The 14,858-nt window shown below is 49.7% G+C and overlaps 1 protein-coding gene across 1 annotated transcript in view; it reads right to left on the minus strand.

Annotated features, from left to right (window-relative positions):
• Nachralpha1 (nicotinic acetylcholine receptor alpha1) overlaps positions 1-14,858 on the minus strand; it is a 108,219-nt gene that overhangs the window by 32,593 nt on the left and 60,768 nt on the right. The window contains exon 3 of the mRNA XM_076800430.1: positions 4,109-4,153. Within this exon, the coding sequence (XP_076656545.1) occupies positions 4,109-4,153 (45 nt within the window). The remainder of the gene's footprint in view (positions 1-4,108; positions 4,154-14,858) is intronic.

The raw sequence follows: 14,858 nt of genomic DNA on the forward strand, positions 1-14,858 counted from the left end.
TCGATTACGGATGCGTGCACGCGAGACGACTTCGGTTCCCGAGGCTCGAACGATCGCCAAACGGAAGACTTGTCGCCAAAACGAACAACGATTGGCTCTCTCTCTCTCTCTATTCCGCTGAATTTCAGCCCGAGACTTTTAATCGGCCTCCCACATTTCTTTTTTCTTTTTTCTCTCTCGTTTCGAAGAGCCGTGTGCATCGATCGTCGAGGGAACGCCAGAGGCGGTACAAGATCGTCCAAATGCAGAGGACACGGTTAAACTTTGCCTCGGGAAACCAGACATTTTTAACTTTTTCTTATGCGATCGTATAGATTTTGGCGAGAAAATTCCGAAAATCCAAGTTTCAATCCTAGGAAATCGCTGGGAGATCGCAATACAATTCTGTTTCGCTTTTCTATCGAGATACAAACCTAGCAAAAATAGATTTTGGTATTATCTTTTCTATTCATCTTTTGTGTAAACAACTGCTTTAAAAGTCTGCTCGAATTCTCCATTCTAAAATACATAACCCGTGTGCGTGAAATTTTGCAGCGACGATCAATATTCTCACCCCGTCGAAGTAGACCACTGCAGATGTAAAAAAAAAAGTATAGACGTCAAATATTTTGTTCAGGTAACGTGTCCTACTAAAAGCGTGTCTATATCTGCGTATGTCGATATTGCTTGGCATTCCTTTTCGGTCGGTTTCGAATGTTATAACTGGGTTGTTGATTCCAAAACAGCATTTACTCGACAAAACACACAGACTGCAATTAACCTTGCACGCCCTTCAAGTGAAAATTCATCAATTTTCCGTTACAGATTCTGTTTGTTGTTCCCCCGCTGTGGTGTTCCGATTTCATGCGTTTGTTTAAAATACGAGATTTCGAATAAAATCGCTGAATAGTATATCAGGGTGAAAGTAAAGATAATATTGAATTTAATTGTACGTTAAACTGTAATGTATTTTCAATCATCGAATTCGAGCACCAATGCCGGCAGATCGATTGCAAAGCATTGCAATTTGCAATGCGCGCGGCTAATCGCTCAGCCGACTGGGATTTGAACAGTAACCGCCGGCCTATAAATTTTCAATTTTTAACCAACAACGTATAAAAATCTCGTTTTTAGACGCTGTACATACACAAAAGGAAAAATACGTTTTTAATTCGTCCGATTCTATGAGCTTTCCAGAGGCTAATATTCTCGGACAAAATTCCGAAAAATTCGGTTTCTTTTCGGATTGTTAAATAAGCGTGACCCTCTAGGAGGAACCTGCTCTACGAAATGGTATAGTTGACAACTTTCTAGAGAACAGCGTTTTGAGAGGCGAATAGAATAGGATGTATCCGGTGTAATCGCGGATCGATAGCTCGTTGCTCGGCTGCGAGGAGCCGTGGCTGTTGAGAGTTTTCGAGACCGATATCGAAAGCGGTTCCTCAGGCGCGGTTGGACGAGAGTATAGCCGGCAAATTGGCGTCGTGTTTTTCTCTTTGCCGGTTTTACGACGTCGTACGGCCGCGCCGGGACGCCTTTTTCACGGCCGGCGGTCGGTCCCTGGGAATCTGAATGCGAATCACGCTGCGACGTAATTTATTGTTCGACGGAGGAACCGTAAATTTTTACGGGCACTTCGAACGATTCGGCCGCGCACACGTGACCCGGGAAGCCCCGATAGGCTTTCGCAGCTGATTTCTCCGAGGAATCTTTGCGCTCGGGGCGCGACGGATATTTTTACGCGCTCGGCGAAATTAGGCGTAATCGCGACGGAACGTTGCGCGAATTTGAAGCGAAAATCGATGCGAGGCACCGCTGGAACGCGGAACCCTTTGGCTCGCTTAGCGTATCCACGCGAGCACGGCCGGAGAGCTGTCATGTTATCGGAAAGCTATCGGCCCCGAAGACTCGGCTTTCGGTTGCGGCTGAAATTGCGCACGGTTTAGGGGTTCACGGCCGTTGCCGGAGGTTTCGCGGTAACCCTTTGCACCCTTTCCCGCGGATATCTGGAAATACGCGTATTTCCCGCCGCGCGCGGTCCGATGTGACGGTTCCCGAGGAATCCGCAACCAGCGCGAGAAAGATACGCGGCCCGAATCCCAGAGAGGAAATTCGCGACGACGTGCGAGCACGTCGAAGATTGCCAGCTTATTTCGCCGTCGCGTCGGAAGACGTCGAGTGCCAGTCGACGAAGCCTGACAAAAACGGCTGCCGACTCGAGAGAACGTGCCCGCATGACGCGCCACCAATCAGATTTACCCTCACGACGCCCTCCGAGTCATGCTGTTTTCTCGAAACACTAGCTGTTACGTCAACCGCGCGAACCTGATTGCCGTGATTGGTCGCGAGAGATGCTGCAATTTTTTACAAAAATTTGAAGCGTGTAGGAATACTTATCGGGCCTTGCACCCCGACGGTTTAAGAAAATTTCGAGGGGCTCGATTAAATCGTGGAAAGCGCTGTATCGGAGTTCGAATCAATCGATACCTCGGAAGTGGGGATCGTTTTTGGAATTAGGGGTGGACACGGAGCGGAGCAAGAGAGCGATCGACAGTTTCGAAGAAAGCTGGTTGGTCGTGCAACGGTCGCAAACAATTCGGGACTGGTAAAAGAGCAGGCGCTTCTGTTGGCAGCGCAACCTGGCCACGTCTTGCCCGCTACCTTGTAGCCGGGCCAGCCGCTTGGCAAGCATCGCTCTTCCACGTCCGATGCAAGAAAAAGAGGCGCTAGGTCTATTGACGCGGACAAACGATCGAGAGACCGGAGCCAACCGAGAGAAGAATGCCGGGAGGAGAAAAACCAACAGCCGGCTGCTCCGCTCTGCCAATTGCCTGGCTCTGCTGATTCCAGGCAGACGCTCCCGGGGAAAAAAATTAGTCCCGAGCTAACACGCTCTCTCCGGCCATCGGCCTACCTTGACACCACGAATTTCGCCCCCGAGGAAAATGGGCGTGCCGGGCCCGCGGTTTCCGTTCCACGAAATTACGGGCGGACGCGCCGCGTCGAATGCCATTTCAATTACGATCCTCGGCCGAGATAAGCCTCGAGATCCGCTCGGTGTCTTGTTCCGCGCCGGAGCTCAAATTGAAATTGGGTTACTGGCTACGATCTGATCGAATCTCTCTTTTTTTTTTCCAGCGAAACAGCTGTTTAGGAGAGACCTCCGTTCACAATATTGCCAAGAATAATTTCCTATGCGATATATTTTTGTTAAGAGTTTCAAATAAATCGGTGACCCGAAGGCCGTGCACTCTTCTTATTAGAAGAGTCGTCTTCAAGGCCGTGGTGATCGGAGGTGAGTCCTGTGTAAACAGCATAATTTAGCATCCTTTTTACCGAACATTTCTGGGGGAGTGATACTGTCGGGAGAGCACGAATCCCCGGGGATCCGCCGATGGAAGAGGTTTTCTCGCAAAGAGATAGACAATACGGATCAATTACCATTTCGCGACTCCGATTCGTCGTCAACAGGCACGGAAATGAAATTCGGCTGCTTTGAAATTCCAAACGTTCTCCTTTTGGAAAGGGGGAGGTTCGGTCGATCAAAGCGACGCTCTGCCCGTCCCTGGATTTGCTTCCCTTTCCTCTGTTTTATCTATCGCGTACCCGCCCCTTTGCCTCGGCCGTGCTATCGTTATCGAGAAAATCGCGTTTCCCTGGTCCACCGAACTACTCTACTCTTCTTCCCCAATCGTCTCGGCTCGGCTCGGCTCTGCCTCTCGTCCTCTGCTCCAGGGCGAAACGAGTTGCATCCCTTGCAGCGACCGGGAGTTGTTTCGCGAATCGAGAACATCACGGTTCGTTAACTTCGACGAGCAGATTCGCGGGGAGACGGCTGACCATCGCACGAGAAAATGGAGGAACGGGCATCTCTTCCGGGACCAGGGGCGGAGCATGATCGTCGGTGCAAGTTTTAGTTCTGCGTGATATTGATCTATGAGCTTAGACGAAGAACGTGCTGGTACATTTTAGCAAAAGAAAAAAAAAAGAAACTGGGATATTTTCACGTATCGCTTACTGGTTCTATTGTGCGTCGTTAAGGGGTTCGTCCCGCGCAACGAGCTAATGATAATAAATATTAACCAGAGAGAGAGAGAGAGATAGAGCCAAGGTAGACGTAATTACTTACTTGTTCCACCCAAACGTTCGTCGTCATGATCTGGTTCTTCAGGTTCTGGAAAAGAAAGCAAAAAGAACAGAATGAAGATCGTATTTCCAGAGTGCACTCCGCAGTCTCGAGTGTTTCTAGTTACCGGGGGGGGGGTGGGGGGTGGGGACGGATTTATTGGGTTTTGAAGAGATGCCGAGCTGACGGTAGGTGGAGCGGAAGGGAAAAGGAACCTCTCGGCCATCGAAAAACCCAACAAATCATCTTACCACCGTTACAAGGCTGTCTACCCGCTTCGCGTCGCGTCGCGTCGCGTCGTTCTGTCATCGTTAGCTTGTAAACAGGGGAATAAAAACTTCTCTCCGACTCGAACGCCGCCCTATCTCTACAAAATTATGTCACGCGAAAATACGCGACGAGAAATCCGATCGGAATCATCCTTTCCCCGAGGCATCTGTTACCAGCGAATATCTTGCGACGCGATCGATTCGATATATAACGGTGCGAGGTGTTAATAATAACCAGCGGCGCAACCGAGTTCGCTGAACCCCCTTCGGATCAACAATAACACGGTCAGTGATCGCTAGACGCTCAACCAGATAAAAATATGTTCGTTGCTTTGATCATTGATCTAATCATTCGAACACTTTCTAACTCCGAAAGTCAACAGAGACTTTCTCGATAGACCGCGACGCGATCTTCTTTGGAAAAATTTCGCAAGATCGTTGTTATCGCGATCGCGGTGAGCTCCTTTAATAAACGTGATCCGGTTTCCCCGCGGGAATCCCCCGAGATCGTACAGACGGTTGATCTTGCTCTCGCGAAAAAGACGAGCGTCGTCAGGAATGCGCGGAACAAATCCCTTGATCCTGCAATTAGATTCCAGTTTTCGACAAAGGTTTCCCTTGCTTGGCCCGCGAGGATTTACAGAGACCTCGCGTCGCGTCGCGCCGCCTAAGATCCGGCGACGCGATCCGGGGGTGTGCTTCCCAAACCCTCCTCTCCCGGTTTTCCCCGGTTCTCCTCCGGAAAACTGCAGGCGAAGGACAGGAAATAAGAGGATAGACCGAGATAAGCCGTCGCGAGACAAAACCTACCACTGTTTTCGCAGAGAGGCGAGAGTTATGGTTCCGACGGCGATACCGTCACCTGGATTAGAACCGCCTATCCCAGCGCCGCAATTACATTCCCGTATTCTTAACCTTCCTCTTTACTTCCTTCGGAAAATTTCGGCAACCCCGGGACTTAGGACGTTGTCCTAATACCTAGCGCAGACCTATGGCAATTTCCGTGCCAGTATGTCTGACCATACGCGACTTACTCTACTGACACAGTAGTCTAAAACGAGGACTCTTATAATTTTATCGAGAAGAGGTTTATCAAGAATCTCATTCGATTTAGAGTTTACACAGGTTAACTTTTCCTTTTACTTTTTTTAAACAAATTTCGAGAATCCCAAAACACGGCGATATTGTTTTAATAACTAACACACCTCCGCGTTTGCATTCCCAGGCAGAGAGAGGTCAATTTTTCCGCACAGCCTCCTGCGTACCCATGGACGCATACAGGTCTGACCATATACTACTTATTCTACTGGCTCAGTGAAAAATGTGCCACAAAGAACGACGATTTATTTTTGAGATTGCGATACAGTTCTCGGTGTTGTCGCAGATATTCTGTGACCCCAGTTTGCCTCGATCTCAGTGAGAAAGTGTGAAGGGCCGGGGGTGTCTTATGCGAAGGAAGTCTACCGTGCGAAAGCTCCCGAAGGTTTCCCGTTCGCCGCTGATTGGGTGACGATCTTAAACGGGCTGCTCGCCCGTGGGAAACGTGAGCCGGCTGTTTACGTGTAAGCGGTCTAATGTTATGGAAATTGGATGTCGAAAGAAAACAGAGGGGTCTGGCCGCGTCTAGCTATCTCCGGAGACGAACGAATGGAAGAATACGAGAGAACCGTGTTACGTGCACGTGCTACATGCACAGAAGCCAGCGCCACGATTTACTTTCCGCCCGTTACCCCCCGCGCGTCTACTTTCTGTTCTTCCTTCGGAGCTCTCTGGTTCTCCTCCGACGCATGTAATTTCAGTTTCACTTTCCCCTGTGCCGGTCCCGGCCCGTTTTATTCGCCTTCGGCCCCTCTTAACCGCCTTTCCTATTTCTCTCTTTCTCCCTTGCTCTCGCTCTAGGCCTTATCTACCGCTTTCAAACCGCCTCTCCCCCATCTTCTCGTTGCCATCGATGCTCGTTCCTTCCCGTATCGCCTCGTATCGCCTGGTATCGCCTCCCTTCCGTAACTTTACCAGTTTACGTGGCGCATTCGGATCGACGAGGAGTACGCGCACGTGCGCAACGAGTTCTTGCCGCCTTAACGACACCTCCGAGAAATTTTCGGAATCAACCGGATCCGGATCGAATCGAATCGAATCCGATCGAATCGGATCGGGAGGCTCTCCGCGTTCCTGGAAACGGAGCGCAGTCGCCGCCGCAGCGCCATTCTTCCAGAATCCTCACTCTGTGTCTCTCTCCGCCCCGTTCCCAGGAGACCGTGGGAAATGTTCAAGCAGCGAATTCCTTCCAGCATAGCTATAGAAATTATACACCACGACGTGCATAATGCATTCGTTCGTTCGAGCAGTCTCCAAAAGCCTGGTCACCGCCGTAGAAAATATTCAAGAGGGGCGTGGCAAGCCTCGCTTGACGGATAAAAGCTTGCCTCCGACAAAGTTTTAGCACGGCCATAATTCGGTTACAAGTAATGTCGGCTAATTTACCTGCAGCCGCTCCTGGCTCCTGTGAATACTTCCGATACCGCCGCCGCCGCCCGTCGTCGTCGTCTTTGCGAGTTGCCGGGGAATTTGGTTAAAAGGCTTGCTCGCCTCCGCGTTGCGCTGTTTTTCGCGAGCTGACGGAATCTCGTTTCGCGGGTTCCGGTGAAATTGTTATTATCATTCGTCGCGAACCGAACGACCCCTTTTTATATCGGCAAACTTCAAAAGCTTCGACCGGCTCCTGTACGAGGCGAGGCACACGCTGGTTCAAAAGTTACGCGTTTTTAAGAGACGGTACCTCACATACTGACAAATATTTGCGCAAAGTTCCAACGCAGATCGATAGTTTCTCGGGGGAAAAATTTAAAATTTCGGTGTAAATTGAATCGCCGAGAAACTTTTCTCTCAGTCGAGAGTAATAATGCAATGAAATTAAATGTTTGCCCTCCCGACCGTTGAGCAAACGTAACCTGAACGAGGCACATCTTTTCCGGCAATCCGCGTGCAACGCGGCGAATCGGCTGGTTTGACAAAGGAGGCGTTACGAGGATGAATAAGGAGTAGTATTTTAGAACGAAAGTAGGAATCACGGAGGAGGGAGAACAGCGATGAGAATTCCCTGTAACGTCAGCAAGACACGTCGCCTCGGCGTCTTAGAGCCGGATCGTGATAAGAATCACGGAGAAGAATAAACGTAGCTGGATAAAAGAGAAATGGGCATTCTTGATGTTCCTGCTTCCCTCGGAGCCTTGTCTCGGGCTGGCAATTTCTTCCGAGAAATTTGATAGACAACCACGCCGCCTCTCCCGTCGAAATAGAACACCGGGACCGGAGTTTTCTCGCGCGCGAATCTCTTCGCTCTCCGCTGAAGAGAAAACGCCGGCGAACTTTCCGGCCAAAATTATGCGACCCGTTCACGGCGATACGTCTTTCCCCCAAATACAGAAAAATTACGGAATTTGCTAATTAACTGAAACAAACGTCCGCTGCCCGTGCTCGTACGAATATTTCCAGCATATCGGAAATCAATTCGACGAAAGTTATCGGGAAATATTCTGTGACAGTCGCTAGAAGGAAATTATTCATTTTTATCAGCGACGAAGAACTTTTTAATAACTTCCTCTCGGCGCAAATACTTGGATCGACCGCGGCATCTCTAGGATCACGAGGGGCGTGCCCTGTAACCTGAAATGATTAGGAGAAGATGAATAAGAGCGGAAAAAGCCGAGCCAACTTGAAACGTTGCTTCGAGAGAGCGTTTCCTTTGCCAGTCGATAAGAATGCGAGGCGTCCTCATCGGTCCATTTTTTCGCTGGCGAGAGCTCGAACAGGAAACTAATTTAAACTCGAATTACTTCGGTGACTTTTCTTTGTCTCTCGCACGTAGACCAAGAAGAAGAAGAAGAGGAAGATGATGGTGGGCGGTGGTACAGGTCAAACAATAACATTAGGAGAAAATTCCTACTGAAATGCACTTTTCGTTCATTTCGGTGTGAGATACAAGAGGAAAGGAATTCGACGGTGCCATAGTGTGACAAGCCGGAACGGACGTGACGTCGTATATCAGGACCGTGGTTTCCCTTATCGACCGTCTATCCGCAGGGGCTAAGCGATTTTTGAACATCTCGTCGACAAGAACGAGCTCCCTAGACTGCTGATAAAAAAGGCTGGCCAGCTGGCGCGAACGAGCCTTTTTGTTCGGCGTCCCTTTCAGCCTTTTCCACGGCGACGTCACGACGCCGCGCGACGCTACCCCTCGCCTCTCTCGCTCCTGTATTCGGGACTAGCCGGCCGGATCCGCGCCCGGCTTTCCCGTCAATTTATTCGGGACAAAAAAAAATCTTTATTCGGCCGAGGATGAAACGATTCCTCGTAAATGGCTCTCGTCGAATCCTTGATAAAGCCAGAAAGAGAGGATACCCGGTAACCCAAGCTCGGATGTTCGCAGAATCTTGCCGGGGGATGAGTCGACTATTTTTTCGCGAACAAAATTCGCTTAACACGTTCCCCGCCGCGTGCACCATTTTTTAAAATTAGCGCCACTGAATGTGTCAATTTATTCGGTCGGAAATTACGTGCGCAGAAGGTTCCGAATCGGATTGAGCTCAAGTTTTGCACATAGCCTCGTTATGCATTAAAACCGTAAAGGATTTTTTTATCAATTTTGGTTAGGTCTCGGTGCAGGGGGAACGCTAAAAGTGACTGATACGCGTGATTATGTACATCAAATGGTGTGTTATATCACAATCTCCGAAATACTGCACATCGCAAGTGGCTCGGTGGATCATCAGCGCGGAGAATCGCAGGAAAATTGACCAACGAAGCCCAGTTTGCGCAGAGCGACCGCGACCATAATCTACCGAAGAATATGTATAACCGCGAGTGCATTGAATCGCACACGTGCACACGATTTCTATGCGCGTACGTGTGCAGTTCCACCACGGATACGGGAACAGAAAATTTTGAAGACGTCTCTAGCTACAAGCAGTGGCAGCAGCACTCGACGCGAACGCTCCGTGGAAATAGCATAACGTGTCAGCGAACTTATCTCGCGCGAAAACAAGTTGCATTGGGGCTCGTTGAATCGCTTCGAGCCACGTCGGTGAACAGGTCTCGCGCGAGCCGGAGATTCCTTGCGTAAATATCGCGGTGAAATATGTCATCCAAGAGTCGTCGGCCCTCGCGACGCTTAATTGCTCACCCCCAATTAACCCGTAACGGTTAACTAGATCGCGCGAAGATGTCCTTCCAGCGGGCGTTCTTTCTTTCGGTCAAATTCCGGATCCCCGTCGCGCGTGTACCCTCTGCTTCGAAACCAGAATTAATTCACGTTTTGTTTTCTTTCTACGTTTTTTATTCACATTTTTCTCTCTTTTTATTTTCTGCTTTAATTCATGCCCGCGCCCGTGCTCGCTCATTCAATGGCTCGGTCGAGGGCACTCTCGGCATTTCAGCCCGGTTGATTATTCACGTTATGCACCGGCGATCCCCGTGTGCGTGTGTGTGTGTGTGTGTGTGTGCGTTCCCCGCACAACCCGTAACGAATCGACGGACATTTGTTGCTCGTTGCACAGGCTCTCCTTCTGCACGCTTGTTGATCCGTGTGCTTGTTCTTTCAGCCCGGCCCGGAAGAATAGACTCGCGGGCCAGGCTATTGGCCGGGCGAAGCGTTTAACGGTGAAAATAATGAATTACACTTGAGAAAAGGGAGAAAAAAAAAGAGAGAAAGAAGCCGGGGTACCTACCCCGGGCGACAAAGGGCCCTGGAAAGCGCATTGTCGGTCGGTCGCGGAGTGTTTTCGTCGGACCGTCAAAAAGGTACACGACGGGGATCTTGTGCTCGGGCCCGGCCTTTGACCGACACAGAGGAACGAGACCCCGACCTTTATTTACAATTAACGAGGATTGCGAGATCGAAAAGGCGTCGCGAGGCTGGACCGTGGATAGTCGAAGCGGATCGCAGCGCGCGCGGACCGAGCATCGTGACAAAAGAGGGAGCTTCCGCCCGGGGTCGGGCCAACAAAGACAAATTAACCGGGCCAAGTAGAAAAGTTTTAATTGCATTCGGCCACCGAATCGGCCTGGTTTTTTCACGTCCAACCGCCGGCACCGACCCCGCCTTTCATCCCCGCTCGACCGAGCCCTCTCTTCCGCCTTTTGTTCTCACCGGTACGCAAAAAAAACGTACCTAAACGATAGGACGTTCCACGTATTCGAATATTTCTAGTAGATCCTGAAGATTCTTTCTATCTGCGGCTGAGAATGGCGAGGTTACAATTTTCGCCTAGCGTAGAGTGATTTGTCGCTTTCTTCCGAATCGGTCGCGAGTCGCAGCTGAAACGCGTCGGGACGTCCTCGCGGAACCGCGAGGTACGCGATGAAAGTAACGAATAATGGTTTTAATGGTGGATTATTTTTATTCCCGGCCCCGTGAAACGGCCGGCTCCGCTCCGCTCCGGGCCGCGCTAACGACTCTTCGAGAACTGCGCTCGTTAAATGGATTTGCTTCGAGAAATACCGATTCTCCGTGATTTCCGTTCTTCCCTTCGACCTGCTCGCCACCTCCTTCCGGTTCTATCTTTTGTCCGGCAGTCGGACGACGATCGATGCCAGGAAATATAGCTCGCGAAACGAACGAGGAGCTTCCATAGAGACCCATCGGCACCGATTCCACGCGCGGCGCGGACAGTGTCTTGCGCGTTCCGCCGACGATTCTTTGTCGGATCAACTCGTAAAACGATTCGGCACGATTTTACGAGCCGGGCGACAGGGTGTGAAATCGCCTTTGGAACGGCGCTACGTATAAACTGTAGTATTTATGAGCGACGATCGCGATCCTCTCGCTCGGTTTCAGATCATCTCCTGTAAATGCTATTTATTTCAGTATTCTTCCCTTATCCTCCCTCTCTTATTTCTTCTTTCTCTTCTAGGGACTGATTTATGAAAAGCTCGTACTACTCTACGACAGTAACTACAATAATCTAATTATAGAATTATTTGTTCCATCCTACTTAGTTCGTTTATTATACGCCAATGCATATATTTCTTCTAAGAATTTCTCTTTACTTTCCAACTCTGTTACGCTATTATTCTCTATTTCCTAGTCGCACATTTGGTGACCGGCCCTTCACGAATTTCCAATGCATCCTTGAGAACGTCGCCAGGGTTCTGGTTTTCGTTAGTCTCGGTCCTTCGCCTTCCTCTTAGCTTTCTCTGTTTATGATTCTTTTCCGCTGTCCCTATCGCTGTCACTGTCTTCTCAAGTTTTCCTTTTCTATTCACTTTTCTTTTTCTCTCCTATCTTTTCGCCTTTTCCAACTCCGTCGTGTTTAAGAATGCAACGAGAGTCGCCAGTTGATTGTAAGCCTCCGACACTACAACACCAGCACTGCACTGACATTCGCGCTTACCGACATTGTTAATAAACGAAGCGAGGACGATCTCTATTATTTTATACCACCTTACCACCCACTTCAATTCTACCGGGAACGGACTGTTTCCTTTTGAACTACCAGATAATGTCCTATCAAGCGATCGTAAAGCTTAACGATTTCAGTGCCACGCTGGCTTTCCAGTAGTACTTTAAATTCTGAACAAATCCTGCGGTTTTTGCAGGTATTTTTAGACGTGGCCGAAACGCGTTATAAAGTGCTTACCTGCGCGTTATATCTGATAGTTATTTGAAAGCCGGAGGATCGTAATTTGAGGAATAAAACGCTTTGTAGACGATTAAAAGCCGCAACTACCTCGTGGTGTTACTCTTTTTACACAGTATTTCGCTGTTTCGGATCCACGAGCAGTGTTAAACGGATTAATATGTCCGCTCTCCCCGTTTGAGAGGGTTGAGGTTCTCTTTCGCGGTAATGATATTCAAAAAAGACCGTTGCGTATCCCACCGAATTTCGACCGCTGGAGAAAACCGGCCAAAAGTTGCACCGGAAAACACGCGAGTGTTTTCTCTTTTTTTGGAGAGCGAGAACCAGGGGAAACTCGTGACCGCTCGCGCGTAATTCGAAACACGGGTCGAATTTCCCACGGCGAAACGGTTCGACGAGGACGGCAAAGGGAATACGAAGGGTGTGTGTTCCGTTCGGAATTTCGCGGGCAAAACGCGTTACCGTCTGGCACGCCGGCTAAGCGGAGAAGAGGAGCGCGAGAGGATCCTCCCCGTTTCGCAGGTCCCGCGCGAAAGAATCAATCGAGTTTGCTTAGGACCCGCGGCCGCCGTTCAGGACTACACAATTTCCACGGGGCGACGAGGGAGGATTACCCGGGAAATTTATGGGAACAGACAGAAATCCAATTAGTCGGGGAACACAGTCGGTCCTGAGAGGATATATTAGTTTGCTTCGGCATGGCTGAGCCTCCTTCTCCTTCGGGGCCCTCTTCCGCCTCTCTTAAAGAGGATCCATAAATCCATTTGGCCGGGGCCAACTTCCCGGAGCGCTCTCGAAACTCACGAATCGCTAAGTCGCTCGCCGCACCGCGCGCGCGTTTACGCCGCGAACTTCGACTACGTTCCGTCAAGCATCTCGTCCGCTTTGTTATCCCGTTTTATCGAATCCTCCAGGCGACCGCAAAACCACCACCCCCCTTGTTCGACAATAACCAGGTTTACAAGGTGTAGAAGAAATAATTCGTCCTACGGCTGAATCCACACCTCCGGTGGACATTTGTCAAGGACGCTTGCCGTATATCTAGTGTTAATTCTCAAGTTGCAAAATATGGACGAAAACCTACTTCCCGGAATTCCCTGTTTTTGTATTTAGCGTGTACGGCGTCTGACCTGCCTTGTATAACGTGACGTCACACGTCCGCGGGAGCGACGCGGTCAAAATCGCAGTATCGTTTCGACCGTGGTCGGAGTAACATCTTCTCGTTCGCTGTCACGATTTTATACAGTGCGTTTTGTAGAGTTTAGCGATTGTTGGCCAATTATTCGGACGTATGGATACACAAGGATTTCTGTCATATTTTGCAACTTGAAATTGACGATCCGAACGGGCAGAATGACCAGAAATGGAAAATGTTTTCCCAAGTACATAATTCATAGAAGTAGAAGATGTTTTCTTACTGCACAGGTATGTACGATTTTATAGTGTGTTGTGTAGAGTGTAATGATTGTTGGCCAATTATTCGGACGTATGGATATACAAGGATTTCTGTCATATTTTGCAACTTGAAATTGACGATCCGAACGGGCAGAATGAACAGAATTGGAACACGTTTTCCCAAGTACATAATTCATAGAAGGAGAGGATGTTTTCTTACTGCACAGGTATGTACGATTTTACACAGTGCCCTACAGTTTCGCCGCAGTAGTTACAGTTACTATCAATATCAATTAGCAGTACGACAACGCTGCCGTTCGAACCGTCAAACCGCTCTGCCAAAGACGTTATCACGTTTACGAGGACTTTACCTGTATCCGACGATTTCCGCGCGCGCGCGCGCGGTTCCGAACCTCGTTACTTGTCGCCGCGGTTAAACACGCGTGAAACTCGCTGCTAGTTTCTGCCAAGTCGCGGAATATGACGCCAGCTGCAGTTAATGATACTCGCGAACTTCTCGTGTCGCAATAGATACGCGAAGTGGCACGTATACAGAATACTGCGGTAGGGGCCACAGGATCCGACGAAATCTTTGACGATTCTCCAGATCGGTCGAGAAAATCGTGTAAAGATCGTGTCGAGCTGATACGGGGGACGAACTAGGCTCGAATCGGTAAACCTAATCGGATAGTAAATTCTCGTCGTCGGTACGGAAAAACTGCGGAGCGCCGTTAAAATTTGATGGGCCTGCGGCGGTGTATAGACCGCGACACGCTCGAACGAGCTCGGCGGCCACTAATTAACCCGGTCCTTAATTACTACCGGGCGCTTAGCGTCTCGACCGCGGATCTTCGCAGCGTGAAATCGACTGGAATGATGTCGGGCCACGAGGTCCCCGGTCTGCGACGACACACAGAAGAATGCGCAGCGTACCGTTCGCAAAAACGTAGCCGGAGGATGCACCTTGCAAGAGCTCGAGTGCAGGGTGCAGGGTGCAGGGTGCAGTTTCGTCAAACGTTTATTTTTCAGATAGAAGAGAGCAAAAAAGCGGCACGGAAATCGAGAGATTAACGCGAGGCAACCGGGAACGGAGGAAATATCTCGACGGAGCGAGCTTGGAAAAGTCACGACTATGTCTTTCTCCATCTCTCATTTTCTCTCTCCCTCCCTCTCTCTCTCTCTCTCTCTCTCTCTCTCTCTCACTCTCTCTGTCTGTCTCTTTCTGTCTCTTTCTGCCTCTCCCGACAGTTCAGAGTCATCCGAAATAAACAGACAGGCGAGAGAGAGCCGCATCAATAATAACGGGGAACGACGGCCAACGGGAAATCACGGCGCGTATCGATTGCCGACTCTCCAGGAAAAGATTACCGACGCGGTTAACGAGGTTAACAATCTAACCAGTCGCCGCGCGACCCCCGGCTTCAATTTCCACGGTTGACAACGTTGACGACG

The sequence above is a fragment of the Halictus rubicundus genome, chromosome 15, assembly GCF_050948215.1.
Source record: "Halictus rubicundus isolate RS-2024b chromosome 15, iyHalRubi1_principal, whole genome shotgun sequence".
In the NCBI taxonomy this organism is placed as follows: domain Eukaryota; kingdom Metazoa; phylum Arthropoda; class Insecta; order Hymenoptera; family Halictidae; genus Halictus; species Halictus rubicundus.